Source organism: Agelaius tricolor, unplaced genomic scaffold, assembly GCF_023055355.1.
Source record: "Agelaius tricolor isolate 1412-34295 unplaced genomic scaffold, bAgeTri1.0.p SCAF_1, whole genome shotgun sequence".
Classification (NCBI taxonomy): domain Eukaryota; kingdom Metazoa; phylum Chordata; class Aves; order Passeriformes; family Icteridae; genus Agelaius; species Agelaius tricolor.
The window spans coordinates 79,599,106-79,619,886 of NW_027269261.1; the positions used below are offsets into that span (position 1 = coordinate 79,599,106).

Sequence of the window (20,781 nt, forward strand, 5' to 3'; positions counted from 1 at the left end):
AGTGAATTTGACTTGGCTTTCCTTTGCAGTGCTGTGCTTTCTGGGTACCTAACCAGGCATTTGACACCTATGTAAACAGATGGGTTTGCAGCTTCTGTGGTGTGGTTTCCTTGACTGCTTTAGAAAGATCCCGCTGTTGCAGTGATCCGATTTGTCCCATGGCTTAATTCTGGATGTATTGCAAATAGCTTTACCTTTTTTATAGACCTCAGGATCTGATCATTTCACACATTGATGCAATCTTATATTTACACAGAAAAACCCTAAATGTTAAATGCCTAAGAATTGTTTTAAACAGTATGTGAGATATGTCTCAGCTGTATAACAGTGGCACTGTGGCTGCTCCTGTGCTGTGTGCTCAGGGAACTGAGGAACCAGCTCCTGCAGAACTTAACTGGCTTAGTGTTCACAGTAATGAGCATTATGTTAATTAAATATTCTGCATCTTTGTGTATTAAAAGCTTACTGATCACTAATCCTTTAGAAGTAACTATTACACTGTGCGTATTGTACTTCACCCTCATGTATTGCAAGGGGGTTTAATTGATTTGGGATTACAGTGTGTAAGGATGTGCTATACTGGAGTAATGTTGCTGTTGGATGCAGAGGAAAGGCGCTTCTCACAAGTACAATGATGAACCCATCTTAAAGGAAGACTTTGAAGAAGTATATTTTTGTCAGATTTACATTTGTTGCATTTACTGACCAAACTTCCTGCTTCTTTTTCAGCTAACTGCTTTCCGTGAATGCAGACACAGTCAAGGTGATAATTTTCTTCCCATTACAGCAAGACTGAAACATATCCCAAAATATATTAAAAATATATATTTTCCTGAGAGATTGTGCTATATATATCAGAGGTTTACATTTTTGCTGCAATATAAATTACTAATCTCTGAGGGTTTTCCTGTATTCTCCCAAGTGACTGATCAGTTGAGGAATGGTTGGTAAATAGTCAAAGGATATGTTAGGTAACCTTTTAAGCTCTGTTCCACAAAAGCTTTCTTGGCAAGACACATACACTACATTTCATAAAAGGATCGAGAGGAATGAGTATTGCAATGGAAGAAACTGACTTTTCAGCTTTGGTAAAGATGCCACCAGCATGTCTGCACGTAGAACCGGAGGAGGATCCACCACAGTGATATAGACTGCATCTGTGAGAAGTGACCATTAAACTGTGTAAATATATTGTACTGTAATACTGCAAGAGGGGTTTAAAAATCTTTCCACTTTATTTTTTTATGCTTATTAATCAGATACCGTTACTTATTGCAGTTGCAACTATGCACTTGTATAAAGCCATAATGTTGAAGTTTATATCATTCATACACATCTATCAGAAGCTGCATGTCAGTGTTCAGCAGCTAGTATAGGTTTGAAGTATATACTAGTTTCAGCTACATCATCATGGGCAGTCCCCTTGTACCTGTCTAATTGCCTTAATTTAAATTTTTTTCAAGTTTTTTTTGCCCATTCTTTCTATTTAAGGAAAAAGAAAGTTTACCAGCTCTTAGGATGCAGTTTTGCTTTGTGGCAGAAAAAATAGTGCACTATTTTTACACCTATTAAGTATATCAGTGTCAACCTATTTTGAATGTATATCGACTGGTTTTAAGGGTGGAGAAGTGTTGGTTACAGAAACAATGTCTGAGAGCATGGGATTTACCAGACCATTTGCTTGTACATGTAACTGCTCATCCAGCCCTTTTTACAAACCTCAGTACTCCTTATTGACTTATATTAACCCTCATTAAGTGCTATGAAACTTCATTTTGCCTTGTTTTTGCATACTCTCCTAGATGTGTTTTTTTTTTTTTATTTCTGGAAAATAAAAGAATCTGTGACTATTTTTACATTTCACAACACAATATCTGAGGACTGTCACAAACTTTAAGAAAAGTGAAACATACTGTAGATGTATTTTAAAGTTTTAATCTGGTTCTCTAGCACATAGCTGTAGGCATAGATAAAAAATTCAGTAGTGTGTTTTGAGAACTGATAGCTGGGAAGAAAGGGCCTCAGAGGCACTTATTCTGACTTTTTTTTTAACTTGGAGTTGTACAAAAAATATAATATATATGGGCTCATTCATGATGTGTTCATAATTATCCCAGAAAATGCATGTTTTATACAACTACAGTATGTGACGTTAAACATATTGACAGTAAAAAATGTAGTCTCCTATTTGGTCTCTTTATATATATATAAATATATATATATATTTAGAATATATATATATATAATATTGTGTGGGAGTGCAGTAATTTAAAATATGATCTAACACTTCAATGAAGGAGGACATTTCACTTTAAAATTTTGTTTGTTTATTTTTGTTTTTTAAAGAGTGTTGAAATGTTTGGAAGGATAGGACCATGTTTTATTTAACACTATCATGAAAGGTGGACTTGGAAACACTGAAATACTGAGAATTAATAAATATATTTACATTTTGTAACCTCTACTACAGTTCAGCTTAACAGAGCAAGAATGTATTCAGTCTTCTATTTATGTGCTCACAAAGTAAAATGTTTGTGAGTTCTTAAATTCAAAACTAAAACTTTCATATCATTTCTGTTAGGTATTATAACCCAGAGTACAGCTATGGTGGTTTTTCCCTGCTTATTTTGATTTACAGAAGTACGGTATATTTTTAGATAATGCAGATTTGCATAGAGTACAACATTAAAAATGTATACAGTAAAACTGTTTCCATTCACTGAATGCATAAATATTTTATATATATATATAAAAAAATGTTACATTGTGGGAAGTTCTATCCTTTTCTGAATTGGAGAATATTATATATATATATATTTTTAAATAAACTATTTGAGTAAGGTAAAATAGTTCCTGAACTTGAGAAGCTGGTAATTAATTGAAATATTTAAATATAAAGATAACTACTGCAGCAGATATGGGAAAGGCAAGGGCTGCTCCAGAGGCAGCCCAGCAAAGGCTGTGTGTTTGGAGAAAGAGCAGACTCCATGGGAGCTGTTTGGCAGCTCCTCCACTGCTGGGGCTGGATCCTTTGCACTTTCTTTCCCTGGCTTGCCCTCATTTACTGTGAATCCACGGGGCCCTGCTGAGCCTGACATTTTAGGAGATGTACTATATGATAGTATTGGTAGTCCCAGTGTCTGAATTCCATGCTTGTACAAACAGTCCTTAGCTGTACGGACAGCAGGCTGTGCTGAGACGGAGTCAGGGAGCAGTTCAGGCCTCAGGGAGCACTGGGCTCCTGTGCTCTGCCCTCTGCCCAGAGCAGAGCTAACTTAGCACAGCTTCTTCAAGGCCTCTGGGCTGAGGTGCACACACCTCACTTTGTACCCAGCACACAAAAAGAAGGCAGAGCTGCTCTTCTGTTCTTCTCCCTTATCCTGCTGTGAAATGCAAACACCTCTTTAATGCTAGTTCCTGGAGTTTGTGTTGTTTCCTTATTGTCTAGTGGTGACCTTTTAATATTTTTAAGAGAAGGGCATATTCATGAACTAAGGAGTATTTGTCGTGAAAGTCACTGATGTTTTAACATTTTCTTTTTGTTACAGGCTTGTCCTAAGCAAACAGGACATTTTTATGGCCTGAATGACTCACCTATAGAAAATTCTCTCGTTGCAAGTCCTTTTGTCTCACAAGCATAAACAAGTGGTATAGCCAAGCTGCAGATTAATCTTCTGGAAAACCAGGAGTCAGACTTGGAGCCAGAAGCTCAAGGCACTTGTACAGAAATTGCTCCTTAGTTCCCAGTCCCAAGAGCTCACCAGAACAGAAGGACAGGCAGACCCCACTGAAGTTACCTTGTCAGGTGTCAGAAAGACATTTCTGCAATGAGATTTTCACTTCTGTCCTAGCTGTGTGCTCCAATTCCCTACCTCTTGTGGTCCCTGCCAAAGTGCGGCTCCTCCAGCACTGCCAGCAACCCAGCACCAAGTCTGCTTTTAACTAGAAGAAAACAGTGGTGGTTCTTGTGCTCATGGCCGATGCTGAACCAAAAACATGACACAGAATCACAGTAGGATGTAGGACTTGGAAACATGCAAGAGGCTCAAGGATCTTAGCAGTGACAGGGGCCAAATTTAAAACATCACTGAAATTTCGCTTACTTTCTCTTACTGCCTCTTGAAAACACTGAACCTCCTACATTTTGACAGGCATTCAGTGGCTCTCTGAAGGCACCAAGGCCAGGAAAGCTGCCACTGAAATTATGGGCTTTTTCTCTTTAGTTTCTTTTTTGTTTCTAATGTCAAGTGATCATTAGAAATTTGAGCCTTTCTGTTTGGAATCTTACAATGTATTCATTTCCCATCAAGCTTTGAGAGAATCATCCTTAAAAGAGAATTGTATCTTTTGGTCCCAAGTGCCTTTACCCATCCTGTGCTTGTGAGGTTGTATATGGGATGCTGCTGTGAAAAGGGGGAGCTTATATGAAAGCAAACTTCTTACCTGCATTGCTTGTACAAACCCTTAATCATCTGCTTATTCTGTTTTTGAGGCAGAAGAACAAGGTCCAGTTCAGTGAACGGGAGTATTTCAGTCTCCTCCACATTCCTGGATAGTTTGCCTTGACATTCACGTTAAAATAATGATTAATTTATTTTTTTCATGTAATCATAGAATACATCAAGTTGGAAGGGACCTATAAGGATCATCAAGTCCAACTCTCTGCTCCTCCCACAACTACCTAAAACTAAACCATATGACTAAAAGCATGATCTAGACACTCCTTGACCTCTGACAGGCTTGGTGCCTTTTTCAGTGCATTACAGTTTTTTACAAATGATCATCTCTGCACATTAGTACACTTTAAATTGAAAACATTATTTCTTATTTTTTTAAGATAATCTTCTGAATCATTTAGGGTTCTATCAGAATCCCAAGAATCATAGAGTTTGCCTGCTGCTTTGAAGTACCCCTCATGAGGGTGGGAAGGATTCTTCTTTCTAATCTCCATAAAAGATATTGATGGAGGGGTTCTGAAAATACAGTTTGTGTTCGATGTTGAAGTTGCCTAAAAATTGGACAGGTGTACATACTCAGACATTCTCATCTGAGAAATTGGACAAGTCTACTGCAATGTGTGTGGCAGAGAAGAACACTCAAAACGCATCCAGCCTAGTTCTCCCCAGAAACTACTGCAGTGAATGGAAAAGCTGTAGCTGTAGAAACATAGCTCTTAAGAAGTGGGGATGTAGAGAAAATAATGTATTGGCACAGGGATGCTAATTACCAGGTCTTATTAATGAAAATTGGGGTGTGGAATCTTTGCCACTTTGTAGGCAGGAAGCAGTGTTTTATAAAGGTAAGAAAGCCACATTACTACTTGATATTGCAAGGGTGACGCCTTGGATTTGACTGCAGCTGCTTTTGCTCCAATAATCTTGTAGAAGCTACAAGATTAAAGTGACCTTTCAAAATGAAAGTCATGGTGAAAGGTCAAGAAATTTACATTATAAGTGTATGTAGTCTTGATACCTTAAAGATCTCTGGAAAAACACATCATCACCCTGAAAAGAAAGGGCAGAGAGTCCAATAATGTCATGTCCCTGCAGCCCTTACTTGTTGGAGGAGCTGCACAGAAATGTTTCCACAGCCAAGACAACTGCATGGGATCCTTCAGTCTTACCACCTCATTTTAAGGTCGAGGGCTCCAGTGTTTGTTCAGAGATGTGTGCCTGCTTCTATGCTTCTATGCATACTGTCCCTGTGGGCCTCATGTCATGTAGTTCTTGTCATTTGTCATTACTGTTTGGGGTGCTTTTTGCAATAGCCCAGGATGCTCTTGCACCACTTGGTAAGCATGGCTATCCAGCGATAAGCACACCAGGCTTGTGACATCACAGCCAGTCCTCCTGTCCTTTGCATTACCAACTGCTTAGACTTTGGGCACTGAATTGCCTTCAATAAGTGCTACTTTTTATTAACAAGTGAACTGATAGAAACTTGTTTTGGAGTTATTTGAGATATTAAATCCCTTTATCTTTTTAAGAATGAAGGAGCTGCATACCCCACCTGAGGTCTGAGCCCTGTTTCATACTGGCTCGCCTTGCACTGTCTCTGACCTCAACTGTTCCATTTTCTGGTAGACTCTTGGAGCAGGTCTTGCAGTTGGGTGCAGGTCTGGCTGCAGCTTCAGGACTTGAATCTGCCTGCTGGCCCCATGGTCTCATGTGTCTGTGTGATGTTTTCCAGCATATTACAATCCCTGTGTCCTGGGGGCCGCTGAGACTCAGTAGGATCTGCGTAGCCTTTAGTCCAACCTGGAGCCATGGGGAGAGGCTCGCCTGCAAGCTCTGTTCTGAGCTACAGCAATGGGAGTTGTATTACTGGAAGGTGGGCATTTGTGCAAACTAAAGAAAACCAACATGGCTGAGAGAGGAAAATACCCATGAGCTCAGAGAGTCCCTGAAGACTGTAAGTTGTGCTGACAGTGCATTTCATGGGGGAAAAAAAACTCCTCACAAAATAAGTCAGACTCTTGAAAGACCACTGTACAGGATCTGTATATAGTCAGAACTTCTCTCCAGTAATTATTTAAAATATGCTTTATCAAAGCTCAATTCATGCTTCATTAAGATTTACCTGACAGAGGCAACAGTGAGGCATAGGATGTGTGTTATTCCATTTATGATTTTCATATAGTATGAGTCTTGGTATTGCTGGCCAAAGCCTTCGCATTCCAAAGCAGAAATCTTGTACATTCCAGAGCAGGCATATACACAGATGACTTGCAATTATAATAAGGTAGTAAGTAGAATTGATTTTCAGCATGGAGCCTTGTTACTACACAGTTTGAATCAGAACGATCATGAGCCAGCTTAACTTGTCACGTTTTAGACTGGTGCAGGTTCTGTCCTTTACATCATTTTCCAGAACACCTGACAGATAAAACAAGGTATCTGCCCTCTTAAAGCTCCCTCCCTGTGAGTCAGTGATACCACATAATGCACGGAGGTACCTGTTTAGGCTTCTGACAATTTAAGGAAGTTCTAAGATGAAATAATGAAACAAAACAGGGTATGAACAAAATTGTGACAATTACTTAAACTGTTCTTCAGGTATCCCAAATTAAATTTCATCAAAACTGTGATGTAAAAATCTCTTACTTTACCCCTGGCCCAAAGATTGATTTTTTTCCAAGACAGAGATGGTTGCCCCAAACTACTACCAATGTAGAATGGAATAGCTGGCACCTTTAACTTGAAAATGACTGTATGTCTGTCTTGCCACTAGGCAGGCAACACCTGAGGTCCATCAGGACTCAGGTCTGTGAGGCTTGCAAGGTCTTGTAATTGGATCCATCACAAGTGATGATCTGTCTGATTCTTACAGTGATGTTCACTGTGGCTCCCAGGCACCTGTTTGACCTCAACAGTTGTCATCGCCGAGAACTCTGAAGTGTCCTGGAGAACCCTGGCTCAAAATCCAGCAAATTAAATTTAGTACAAACCAAGAACTTTAGAACATCCTATTTTAAGATTTTTTTTTCAGTTTCCTCACCTTCAAAAGTGAGACATCCTTAGACCATTATTAGTGATGACAGTGACATTTCATGTTCTGCTTCATACATATATATGAATTTCAAGTATGGAAGAATTTGGAAGAGAGTGGAAAAACCAGCCTGAAGAGAATTTGGAGGGAAGTCATTATTATTTATCATCAGGGAAAATACATGGCTGGGAAACTACCTCATATCAGTTATCTCCACATCTGTGGAGTTTTTCATTTATAATAGTTCCTTGTGTGGACTCAGCTGTTATTTCCTTTTTTTATTTTCCCCCTATTACATATATCACTAAGTGGATGATTGTTTGGTGGAGGAAGAGTAATCTTACCACATTTAAAGAAGTGAGTGAAGGTGTTCTATAAGATTGGGGCCATTCAGCTGATTCTGAATTACTTTCTCCAGAGTCAAACTGCACTAAAATCCAGCTCTCAACCTGCAGCGGCTGGGGGCTGTCACTGCCTCCCCAGCCCACTCCTTTCTCTTGTGTTTCAGTAGATCAGCTGAGCAGAGCCAGGCTGGGGAGCAGCCACATGCATGGTGTAAGGCAGACAGAGGCTCGGGGCTCGGGCAGGGACAGGGGCTGCTGAGCAGTCCAAGGAATCACATCTCTTGCTGGATTGCAGCAGCACAAGGAAAGATCCGTGTCTGCTTCGCACAAGGATGCCCAGTGCTAAGGGAGGCCCAGAGGGAGGGGAGAGGATGCGGTTGCATTTGTGTTCAGTGTTCTGTTCACTGAGGACAGTCCAGAAAAAATAAACTATACACCTCTTCCCCTGTCCACATCCATGTCCAGACCTGCAGCCTGCTGTCTCTGGGCTCACATCCTTATTCTTTCGATAGGAAATCTCATGGTAAATGTTTTCTCTCTCATACAACTGAAGTGAGGTTCTAGCTTACCTGCTGCCAAATCCAGTCACAGTTTGTCACAGCCATTGCTGGAGGTACTTGGGGTTATTTAGTGGACTGTACTGGAACTCAGAGCTTGTCTTCTCACAGACAAGAAGACTCAAAGTTTTTGAAAGCCCTGGCAAGACACACACTTTGTCAGCCAGGGCAGGACAGGTTGTGTTACCTTGTGAGCATGTTGTGAACTGGTACAATTAGACACCAAGTGTGTAATTCCACACCTGTACAGCATCTGTGAATGGAGCTGGATTACTTCCAGCCCTGCGGACGAGAGCTGCTTACTTGCTTACACCTTCTGCCATAAATCCAAGATGCTTTCCCTGCTTGCTTTTGCCCTGCTGCTGCATTACACAGCCAATGACCTCCCTGTTTCCACCCTGATACTGGTGAATGACAAGTTTAACAAGATTTATCCTGCCTATGTACTTGTCTAAAGCTGTTGCCTTTAATCCAGCCACCGAGAAGATTATTCTTTACCTACTGGAAAACACGGTGTCTGCGCTTTTGTGGGGCTTGCCTGGAATTTGAATGTGCCTCTGTTTATGAAAGTAACTCTCTGGGAGAGGAAAAAGTGTGTACAACTATTTACTGCTAGTTTCTGATTTGTTCCATATCTCTTGCAGCTTGAATGAGAACTCATGGTCCAGCTTTCCAAGTCCACAAAATTACTTTACCTTAAGTTCATTAATTACCCAGCTTTATTTGTTTTCCTCAGTCTTTTTTTCCCACAGGTTTCTAGGGTGATTTATTCAAAATGCATTAAGTAACCTATTAAGAACTGTTCTTAAATGCATTTTCAGTATTTTATGATAAAAAAACATCTTGAGGTGCTGATTCTCAAACCAAAAATGGAGCAGCTTCATCTTGCTACAGCATCACTCAGGAGTGTGAAAGATGTCAATAACAGAGAGGGTTTGAATTCCATACAAATCTTTCTCTATCAAGAAAAGGCTTTAATTAAAAAGCAAGTGTGTTTTTTTCATTTTAAGATGCTGGAGCTCTTTATCATTTGGCAGGTCAGTATTCAGCCTGATGCTTCAAGTGTTAAGATGAAAGCTGTCCATTCATGACCTGTAATGAATATTTCATTTTCTCTCCATATATGGAGAGAACAATAAACAATAAAAACTCAAAAGCAATGAAAATTAACTGTAAGAATGACACTATCAATCTTGAAAAATAGCATTTATTAGTATCACCTGGAAAATGTATCACATGCCACTTGCCACCATTTAGACCACTTCAGATACTTTACACAGATTTAGTAAAATCAGAATGTTTACAATTAATCTTTCAACCAACATTGAAAGATTTGACTTTTTATTGGAGCAGTAAAGAAAAGCTCATCTTTGACTTGCTCTCAATGACATGGGATACATGAAATGAATGCCCACAGACACATCTCTTTCCAGCCCTTCCCACTAAAATTTAGAGTACGAAGCAGCTGTTTTCTGATGGTGAATGCTCCAATTGCTGCGTGCTCACTGGCAGAAACATCTACTTTTGCAGATCCCTTTGCTCCACAGCAGTCATACAATTTAGAATGTTACAAAGAAAACCTGCCTCAAATGAAGTCAATGCAGTCTTCCCATAGTTTTCAAGGGTATTGGGATCAAGGGTGCCTAGGTTTTTACATGCCAATCAACAGAATACCATAAGACCTCTTGGAATGTTGTATCTTTTAATTTGGGGAATGTAATGATAAATGAAGGCAAGCTGTATGATTACTAATGTAACTTTTGGTTGTGAAGGCAGTACTTTCAAAACCAAAATCCTCTGTTAATAGTTGTCAAGAATATCCTTTCCCCTTTTTTACTCTAAGTACTACAAATTTATTAGAATTTCTGAAGTAAAAGTTTAAGTGAAGTCTATGTTCTTCAACACACTTAGCACGGACGGGCCAAAAATTCATGAACCACAGAGCAGTATCCCCAAAACCTGACAACTGCAGGAGATCAGTCTGCTGAGATGCATCAAGGTGCACATGTCACTGTCAGTATGGATGGTGTTTGGGAATTCTGGATATCATTCCAGGAATGGCATTTTTAACTGTTGGCCACAGTTTCATTAATTCCCATACATTCCTGTCCCTGCTGTTCCCAAAATACTATGTTCAGTGAATGAGAGGTCAGGTTGAAAAATAATTTGTAGTTGAGTTTTTGCTCTCTTATCCAATAAAAACTGGGTATGCTGAGGAAAGCGACTGTGGGTATCCTGTATCAGCTGTATAAATTGTACTATTTAAGTGTTGCATGTAAGTGCTACAATCCCAACTGGATTTGTGACTTAGTAATTAGAACCTTATTCTGGATTGGGCCTTGACTCAGATTTTCTTCATCCTCAAATACAGACAGTTAATGTTGAACTAATTGAGTTGCTTGCAAGAAGACAAACTTCTGTTGTGGTTTTACAGTTTTGCAGCAGGACAAGTGGATGCAGTATGTTGGTGCAAAATTGATCATGTATAATTGAAGAAAATTGCTTTTATGTAACCAGAAAGTACTGAAGTGATACCAGAATATATATACATCTAACTATGAAATACTTTGTAGTAAAAAATCCAGAGAAAATGTGATATCAGTGAAAATTGTCTGAAATGACCAATAAAAATATGCTGCTTAAATTAAGTATCTTATCAGAATTATTTCTAAGAGAAAGTAAGCATGAATGTGCTATACTGTAAGTCTGTAAGTACTGTAAATACTATAAGTACGCTAAAAGGTAAATATTAGAGAAAGAGAGCTTCCTCAATCTTAGAAGAATTCTTAAATTTGTTAGGCTTAATTATATTTTTATGGTAATGATATATGTGCTGATGAGTGTCGTCTAATCAGTCTTTTTAATCTTCCTGTAGTGCAGGATTGTGGCTGTGACCCAAATATTGAGAATGAGCATGACTATGAAACGGATGAGAACTAAAAGAGAAAAAAAATATTGTAAGCATAAATCAAAAAAATCAACCGCTGTTACAACACTGGTTTGTAAACTTTTGCTGGTGTACACACAGGGTGGTTCACATTTGGAAACTGTTTTCAGCCAATTAGTTTCAATTACCATGTTCAGGAATCCACACATTCTGAGCATGAATCCAAGCATTTAGCACTTGATCACTTTCAGAGATAGCTCAAAATTATACACTTCAGTACCTTTAATTCTTTTGTAACCTGGAGAATAGTACAAGCATGAGAAGCATCATATAAATTTATATGTACACTAAAAGTTAAATTCAGAGTCACAGCTCACATGTCCTTTATAGCTGCATGTGTTATTTATAATAAAGGAACTACTCTCTAATGCTATCTCTTAAGTTTAGACTTTGAGAAGACAGGAGATACTTGGATCTGTCAGACTTTAATGACAGAAAATCTGACAAAAAAGCAGTTTTTCAGTACCTGGGTTAAATCAGCTTTAAACCATAACAGCACTGTACCTGTACCTGTGAGAAGGTATTTAAAGTATAGGATGTCTGATGTCTATTTGGTAGGTGGAATATTCACAGAAATGTACACAAAACTTTGTTTCAGAACTATGAGATATCTGACTCTTTCCTACCTGTCAATGTGTTCAGTGTTGCAACTTAATGGGAAACATTTTCCATTAGAGCAGCACAGCATCAGTGTTTGCTGCTGGCCCTTCCATGTGCCAAAGTGGATGGTGCTGTGTTTCAAACAGCAGCTTTACCCAGCACCAGCTTTGCTTTCCTGGTGTTTCCTCCTTCCCCACAGTGAACCCCTCCCTCCCCCTCAGTGTAAATGTGTAGCTGTGGGTGACGTAGACTCAGTACCTGACCCTGACCAAATCCCTGCATGAGCATTTTGCCAAATTTTGGTGACCAGTTAACTGCAGAGCCCCACAAACTCCTTACCTTGGCAAAGAAAAAGCAGCAAACATGGGGGTGGAAATGTGGGCCAGAAATGGGACTTCCCTTTCCAGTGAAAGACCCACTTGAAATACTTGCAAAGCTACAGCTTTATTGGGCTGCAGAGGCTGCTTAAAAATTTCAAAATCCATTCAAGTGATGTTTATGATGAAACAGTTTTGAACAATAACAAGGAACCACCAGATGAAGTACAAAGGGAATGTTACTGTTTCTTGCATCCATCAAGCCTTGATTTTGAACAATTTACTGAAAAATCTGTGACATTCCCTAGCTCTTGTGGTTTTCTCAGGACAGTAAGAAGCTGTTAAATAAATCTGTTTTATAATTTGTTGGAAATTATATATTTTAAGTCAGTTTTAAAAAATTTCTTACTAGCCTACCATTTTATTTTCAGCCTGTCATAAACCTTCTGAATGTTGGACCTAAAACTGTTCACATACTAGTTTTGGTTTTTAGTTTTCTAAAATAATTTTTTTTTATTCAAAAAGCTGTCAATAAGTGAAATACTTATCACTTGAAAATCTCATAAAATTACTACAGGTTTTTTAAACTTGTTTTTTAGTATATTTATTTATTTATTTATTAAAATAGTAAATATTTTAATACTTTATTTTGCTATTTTGTAGTGCTTTTGCCATTTGGAAAAAAAAAAGGCCTTTTGGACCAGTTGCACCACATGACAAGCATAAGCAGTTTTCTGGCTTTTTTTTTTTTATGTCTTTGCCTGATTTTTAATCCTGTGTAACTCCTGCCCTCACCATGCTAAGCTATCACATTCACGGTTTGTTTTTGTGAGACTTTCTAAGTGTTTTGCAACACAACTAAAAACTACTGTGACAGCTGTTCCCTTGGAAAGGCAGAGAATTCCATACTTCACTCACCTGCAAAATCATTTGTAGTCAATAGAGTTGTAATAATTCTTGCTGTAAATTGAATGAATTCTGATTAGTGGAACACATAGGACATTTATACTTCTAAAAAATTATGAAATATCTGTTTTTCAACAGAAGATCATCTTGCATGAAAATATATACTGTACACATTCCCACTTTTATTAGTGTGTCCACTCTTCACTATTTTGGCTTCGGAGATCAAGTTCTCAAAACTGACTGACCCTAATATATTAAGGGTCTTTTTTAATGAGAAAATCACAGATATAATTAGAATTTTTACATCTAGATATAATTAGAATTTTTACATCTATCACTCTAGATTGGATGTGGTCAGTTTACTGCTTTTCTTCCTGTTCAGCCCCTCTGTCAGGAGCTGACAATGAGCTACAGCCACAGTTGAGTTAGCATGACTTAACCATTGGGAATGTTCACGCCTTCAGGTTTTGCAAATACAAGGAATTCAGCTTCCCTTCCCACAAGGAACCTAAATGTTAATTATTTCACACTTGCAGCAGAGTAAAAGCATTTATAAAGTTTACTGTTGCTGTTCACCACAACTTGTAATTACTGGCTTTTTTTCATGTAGAAATAGATCCAGCATCACTGGATGATAAGTTTTATTGTGAGAATATTTTAAATGAGTTTTGTGAAGATGCAAAAGGCACTTCTGACAAACAGCTGTAGAACTGTTCATGCAGACCACTGGGGAATTGCCACAGGAACTCCACAAATGACTGTTCATAAATTCTGTCAAGAAATGTAATTACAAGTAGCCATAGAGTTAAAGGTATTCAGTTAAAGTGTGTATTTATTTGTAGACAGCTTTTCAAAATTAGCATTGTCTGACTGTATACCTGAAATTTTAGCACCTTTTCATGCTGGACCACTAGTAACTTTATTAAATCATAGAACATGGAAAAATTTTCCTCATAAAGACAGTTCAGTTTCAGTTATTTCAATTCCACTTGGTCATATTCACACTTTAAGTCATTGGTTTTTATCACTGGTGTCAAAGATAAAACTTGTTTTCAAGAGACTGTGTGTTATCTGAGTCCCAGGTGTCAGCACTGAGGGAAACCAAGGCAAGATCTTCACCTAGTATGACTGAGTAAAGACCTATGAAAGAAGAACTAGGAGAACTCAGTACTTCACACCAAGTTGTCTGTAGCTTACCTGCAGAGGCGTATACAGACATGCCCCAGGTCAGGGCACTCGCTTGTCCGGCATCTTTGGTCTCCCAGAGATGCTGCAGCTGAACCAGCTTGCTGGCTGCACTGATGAGCGTGCAGAGATTCTGAAAAGCAGGTGAAAAAGAGAGAGAACCTCTGCCTCTGACATGGTATTATCTGAATAGGAACAGCTTTTCCATTTAGAATTTTTTAAAAAAATGACACTTTTCCAGTATTTGGCAACCCAAGTGCTTTGGCTTCTTAGTAAGGAACAGTGAAGCAAAAAGTGGGAGTTGCCAGAAACAAGGACTCATTTCTGAGGTACTGCCCAGCAAGAAGCTCAAAGAGCACAGTTGCTACTGTTGCTGACAAATGCTTGACAGAGGCAAATGCAGTAAGAAGGAAAGAAACAAAAAGAGCTTCTCAACCTGCTCCATAAAATGTTTATAGAAGTCACCTAAATGAGACTGACCTAGTCTAAACAGCAAGGTTGATTCAGACCATCTGTTACCATTACGTCTGGCAAACCAAACCATAAAGGAATGAGAAAACTGACAAGAATGTGTGGAAAATTAGTCCAATTGGAGGGAAAAAATAGTAACAGGAATGCATTATTCACTCAGCCCCCCTTTCAAAGGGGATTTTGCAAAGGCAGCAGGTAGAGAGGACTCCACATGGGCCTTTGTGCCGTGCCTGGATTTCTGCTGCAAGTAAGGATCAGCGTAGGGCTTGGAAGCTTTTCTCCCCATCTGTATCATCTTTTGCATTAGCAAGATCCTATTCATCTCAATTACTTTTTTTCTTTCTCTCTCCTGCTAAGAAAAGACCATCTTTAACCTTTGTAGGCATTATCAGATTATATTTTTCTTGCAAAATTGTATGACTAAAGGGGAAAAAAGAAGTATGTCACAATCCCCGTTTCAAATGCTTTGATGCTTTATTCTCTTCCTCTTGTGTTAAAGGTTTATTGGTTGGGATTATGACGTTAGGACTAAAGTGGCAGTAGAATTTCAACATTTGAAGTATTTGCTAGTTTTAATTAAGGCACCACCAAGTAACAACTCATCTCAGAACATGCCTTTTTTCCCCCCATAGAGCCTCTATTTTCGGTGCTATTTTCCAGCTACTTGCAAAAGAAAGAACCTGTATCTGAAAACTGGTGGGTTATTCTGAAAGCTAACCAAAATTACAAATTCTTCTAAGGACATATATATAGGAGAGAGTCCACTAATAAATACTTCCAGAAAAAAAAAGTCATTTCATGTGAAGATCTAATTTCAGATAATCATGTAGCACTTACCATGGCCAGGTCTATTATCCACTTCTGCAGTGTTATCATATACCAGCCCACCCAATATCTTACATTACATTAAGTTTCATAGCACTTAAATTATAGGATACAAAGTTCTCAAAACTGCCTGAGGAATAATATTCTTTTAAACATCTGGAAATAATCTTATTGAAACTTTTTAACAGACTATACGATCAAGATAAAACATATTCAGAACTGGTTGAAACACTACGTGTTCCTATTTTTCAGACTGTCTTTGTTCAAATAGTGTCTGGAGTTTCTCAAAACCTACTCCAAAGCACAAGATTTGAGATTTACACCCAAGTCCTATTTAGAAAAAAACCCAAACAGTGCTGTCTTTATTGTAAGTACAACCTGCAAGGGTAGGAATTAAAAAAAAAAATTAATTTAAAAAAAATCTGATATTTCTACTCTGCATCCCTGTAGAAAAGATGTAAATTAAGAATTTAGTTTACTCTTTATCAGTTGGGAGCCTTCTAAAGCAGAGCAAACATATAAAGCTTACTTCCTGCAGAGGTTTTACTGTGATCCCAGAAATCAGCACGGGAATGTGGAATACCTGAGAGGTGCCTGAGAATGATTTACAATAGTAGCACACAATGATGACACAGCTGCTATGCAAAGAACTACCAAACAAGCCACATAAACCAAAGCTCCCAGATTTCAAAGGATACACGAGTGCATAGAAACAAGCTCGTCTCACTTTTCCACTGAAATGCATAATACAGCTAAGGAGAATGACATCTGCAATAAACAAAAGATGGCTCGTCACAGAAAGGACTGAAGGGGCCCAAACATGATCCCAGACACTTCCACTGGGCACGAGGTCTGCGGAAACTCCTTTCTTACAGCTTTTGTCTCTCAAATGTGATTGATGATCAAAATACTGCCATCTCCAAAACTAAGGTTTTTCTTAGAGTCTAAGTGTTTAGTATGTTTCTCTCCCATGTGGAGAAACCAGACAAAAGGATGAGTTTACACTGTGACTCTGTGTAATAATTAGGTTTTTCTCCTCTACCTGACCATCTCTTTCAATGGCATTTAAAAGAATTCAGTTTTATATGAGATGTTAATTCCCTCTTTCCCCCAACTCCAGCATCACTGCAGTGGAGCACTGTACCTACATGCAGAGACTTGGAGTGCTGAATGAGCCCCATTTCGTTTCCAAAACATGGCTTACAAAAATTACCTTGTGCAATGACGACAGGAAACTCCAGGTATGTCTCCAGGGGGTAACCATAATAGATCTGGTACCTCAGAAACACAAGGAGGCTGAACAGAGAGATACAAAACATGACTGCACAGAGGGACACAAATGCCTTCACAACATTTATACTGTTTTGGTGGTGCCAAAAGGCTCCAGATAGGTGTAGCCCTTGCTGTCAAACTGATAAACAACAGGCACACAGAGCAAGCCTGATCATTCTGTAATCTATTTCTGTTACCCTCACTGCCCACACTTCTCATCAAGGTCTTTATGTTGCAGTCTGTAGGGCATAATTTTATTTATTATAATTGCTGAGAAAGAAATGAAGGCTTCCAGATCTAGGAGATACCTCCTCTCTGCAAGAGCCTTGGCACCTCCAGGATAACTCTGATTTCTTTATTTACATCTGTAGTTCAATTTGTACATTAAGAAAGTGTTATAAGGGTAGAAAATGTCTTCCAAGCTGTCTAGACTACACTGTTATGAGATTACTCAGTGTAGCTCTACTGATCAGACTGTCTGTTTCTAAGTGCACCAAACAATGGCAATTTTCCTTCCTGCCATTCCACAATACAGTACCTAAAAGGAACTGAACTTTTATGGTTTTTGTACTTCCAGTTCTCCTGCAAGTCCATGGGGTTAGATAGAAAATTCAAAGCTGTACAGAAAACAGAAAGGACTCAGAGTAGTTTTACATAAGAAAAAATATTATGGTTTCTGGTGTAGAAAAATGGCAGAAGGAACAGCCTGCCTTGTAAGAAACTGGCTTTTACAGTTTTCAGAATTTAAATATCTGGACTTCCTAGGAATGCTATTTGATGTAGAGTCAAATTTCTCTGTCACCCCTCACACCTGGTCACTCTATGTTGATTTCACAGAACCAGCCCAGCTTGTAGTGGTAGTCACACAGCTCCCTGAAACTGGATTCAAAGTATTTAAAGGTAGGAGGATAAACAGTCTACTAAATACAACAAATGTTTCAAAGACCAGAACCTGTAATTGTGTGGGTACCGTGGTTCTCACACAGGTGCTGAAGAGACATTTCCAGCTTCTCCATGCTCATCTCAAACATTACTTACAAACCCTTTTTAATGCACTCCAACGCACACAAATGATTGAAGTGTTGTCACCGCTTTTTGGCTGAGGCTGTGGGGTCACTCATCTCTGCTGGAGCTCCAGTTTGCTTCATTTACTCTGAGGTGTGTTAAGGGTAAACAGCAGAAACTCGGGTTCAGTGCTGCAGAGAGAGGCGGACGGGGAGCAGCCACGGCGGAACCTGAGGGATTCCGCACAGCTCCACTGAGAGGTGTCTGTAAACGGAGCTGTGGCCCTGCCTGGAGACATGGCACGGGCACCCTCAGACACACCACGCCGTTTTTGTGAGGGGATTTTTCTGGATGAAACCCCCTTTCCTAGCAGCCGGCCCGGCTGGATGTTCTGCCCGCCTCAAGCCCCCGGTTGGGACAAGGCAGGGCTCTTCCAGGTGCTTTCTCTCGCTTGTACCCACACCTGAACGTGCACACACCGAGCTTATTTGTTTGTCGTTTCATACAATCCTCTTTAAGCAAGATTTAATAAGCCTAGCCCATGTAAGCTCATTACAGGCTCACAAGTCTTTGGAGTTTGACACGGCTTGTAATTTTCTTAAGGAATTATTTAAGTCTTACTGATTTGGGTGAGGGAAGCCTGTCTGACGAGTACAGCTACCTGCACCACAGGGCACACGGGCCACTGAATAACCTAAACACAGGCTTACACCCTCTGCAGCTGCTGTATGCAGCGACATGAGTGGTCCGGGATGGTTTGGAGCAAGTCAAAAAAGACGAGTTTCCCTTTAAATGAAAAAGCGGAATCACTAAAACAGGAAGTTCCTTCCCGAAAGGCTCTGTGGGTTCAGCTGGGCTGGTGCTGAGCTCCGAGCGGAGCGATGTGGCGCCGCGGGAGCGTGGAGAGCTCGCCGCCCCCAGGCCGCCCCTCAGCGCGCCCTCACGCCCGACCTGAGCCGCGGAGGAAAGAATGAATCTCCGGCTGCCGTAGCAGCCCCGGGGCCCCGCACCCCCGGCCGAGGGGACCCGCGGCTCCAGCCGCTGCTCCCGCCGCAGTCCCCGTGTGCCCCCGCCGCCTTACCCGGCCAGCTCCAGGAGGAGGCTGCTCACGCTGAGTCCCCACGCCGAGCCGGCCCTCAGCACCGCCACCAGCTGCGGCAGCTTGATCACGGCACACACGGCCCAGGTTGTCAGGTGCACCAGGTCCAGCAGCCCCGGCGCCATCCCGCTGCTGCGGCCCGGGATGGGGATCCGCAGAGCGGCGGGCAGGGTGCGGTGGGACGGTGGCGCCGGCGCTGCCCTCACGGAGCGCCCGGGGCGCCCGCACTGCCCGGGACACGAGGAGGGGAGAGCCAGGCCCGGCGGAGCACCCGCGGCCCCGGCAGGAGGGGCAGCGCCGCGGTCACCCCCGGCCCGTGGGGCTGAGCACGGCGGTGACCCAGGGGACCGCTAGTTGAGGTCTCCCTACCTCTGATTCCCTCGGTGAGCGGGCCGAGAACCGCTCCGCTCCAGGTTCGGAGCACTGGTCCTGGAATGAGTTTGTTACCATAAACAGCATCCCCGAACAGCGATGATGTGATGCTGTGCTGGCCATGGGCCGTGTTCATCCCGGAGCAGTGCAGGTCAGCCCCGGCTTTGGAGCTGTAGGCTGCAGCTCAGTTTTCTCCCCCAAAGTAGAGTCCCCACTGCTCCAGCGCCTGTCGTTTTCAGGTCACTCTCTCTGGACTGCTGTGGAACTAATTCCTGCAGCAGGGATCACACGGGTCTGACAGCAGCACTTCATTTTTACAAGAAAAATGTGCAGCAAAATTAAAAATTCCTAAATGCTGAACTTGTCAGATGATACCAAAATTGGCTGAAAAACCTTTTAAACACAATTTGAAGTATTAGAAAGCAGGCATTCTTTACTTGTGGAGGACACAGTGGGTTTATTCTGTGTCTGGAGTGAGACTTTATAGCAGGGTTTTTGTTCATTATAACTATACATATTCATTAAAACATGCTTCTTATTTAATATATAAATATCACTTTACTAGAACTAACATGCATGCATTCATCTCTTACTGGAAGTTTATGGTTCTGGAGGTTTCTTAAGAGGGGTCTTTGGTGATTGTATTCACTGAATGCTTTGATATTAAAGGTGACTTTCCCTTGAAGTTTTTCTTTGTGTATGCACTGTTGTTTCTTGTTATATAAAATTTGCTAAAAACCCACTGTAGGCCTCCTTATCTGTTTCTCCACAGCTGTGTTTATCATCCTGTGTGCATATCTTTACATTCTTTTTTTTTTTGACAGTTAGTTTTTCAGCAACATCAGGGGAGCTGAAAATTGTTACTCTTTAAGTTATTTATCACAGGTTATTGGAGATGGAGTAGCTTCTTCAAAACATACACCTACCCACCACACACAGTTACATACAAAACCAGTAAAGTTTTTGCACTTCTCAGTTTGTTAGAACTAAATAAAGGTTATCCTAGGACCACACATTTGTACTGATTATGCATGCTCTGAATCTTGGCTGTTTTGTGCCTGCATATGGCCAGGACTGCTCTGACTGTCAAATCTACACCATTAATTCGGAGTTTTAACTAGAATGTAATTGCTTTAACATGAGGGGTTATTTGCAGGCATAGCATTTCTTCTTTTTCATTTTAATTTTAATGAAAGTTGTATTTTACTATGGCAAATAGTTCTTAAAATGGCTTAAAATGGATATATTGCATTAATTCCACATACCTTTGGTGGTATTTTAAAACTGTATTTCTAGTTCTGAATTTGTAAATCACGTAGCCCTTCGATAATTCAGTCATAAAAGGAAGCAGGTATGTAGAAGTACATAAAATCTCAAAACTCAGAAATAAATA

General features: G+C 40.3%; 2 protein-coding genes across 5 annotated transcripts in view; one reads left to right on the plus strand and one right to left on the minus strand.

Moving 5' to 3' along the window:
* Positions 1-11,037, plus strand: part of ROCK2 (Rho associated coiled-coil containing protein kinase 2) — a 104,331-nt gene extending 93,294 nt beyond the window's left edge. For all 3 annotated transcript variants that reach the window (XM_071440764.1, XM_071440758.1, XM_071440771.1), the window contains one exon: positions 730-11,037. In XM_071440764.1, the coding sequence (XP_071296865.1) occupies positions 730-733 (4 nt within the window). In that variant the 3' untranslated portion in view covers positions 734-11,037. The remainder of the gene's footprint in view (positions 1-729) is intronic.
* Positions 9,581-19,626, minus strand: SLC66A3 (solute carrier family 66 member 3). Of its 2 annotated transcripts, XM_071440797.1 has the most exons (7): positions 18,999-19,626; positions 16,854-16,936; positions 16,339-16,408; positions 15,653-15,710; positions 14,357-14,477; positions 13,172-13,213; positions 9,581-11,325 (listed from the first exon to the last, which is right to left on the minus strand). In XM_071440797.1, the coding sequence occupies exons 1-7, from the start codon at positions 19,139-19,141 to the stop codon at positions 11,237-11,239; spliced, it is 606 nt and encodes a 201-aa protein (XP_071296898.1). In that variant the 5' UTR covers positions 19,142-19,626; the 3' UTR covers positions 9,581-11,236. The 2 variants fall into 2 exon arrangements, with proteins under 2 accessions (XP_071296898.1, XP_071296890.1); XM_071440789.1 differs by lacking the exons at positions 9,581-11,325; positions 13,172-13,213 and adding an exon at positions 13,322-13,930.
* Between the last annotated feature and the right edge of the window lie 1,155 nt (positions 19,627-20,781).

Coding starts and splice junctions, on each gene's coding strand:
- SLC66A3 (XM_071440789.1), bottom strand. CDS start 19,141: ATGGCGCCGGGGCTGCTGGACCTGGTGCACCTGACAACCTGGGCCGTG. Junction 15,711..16,338: donor GCTTGTTTCTATGCACTCGT/GTATCCTTTGAA, acceptor ATGTAATGTAAG/ATATTGGGTGGGCTGGTATA. Junction 14,478..15,652: donor GGATAATAGACCTGGCCATG/GTAAGTGCTACA, acceptor CCTGCTTTTCAG/AATCTCTGCACGCTCATCAG.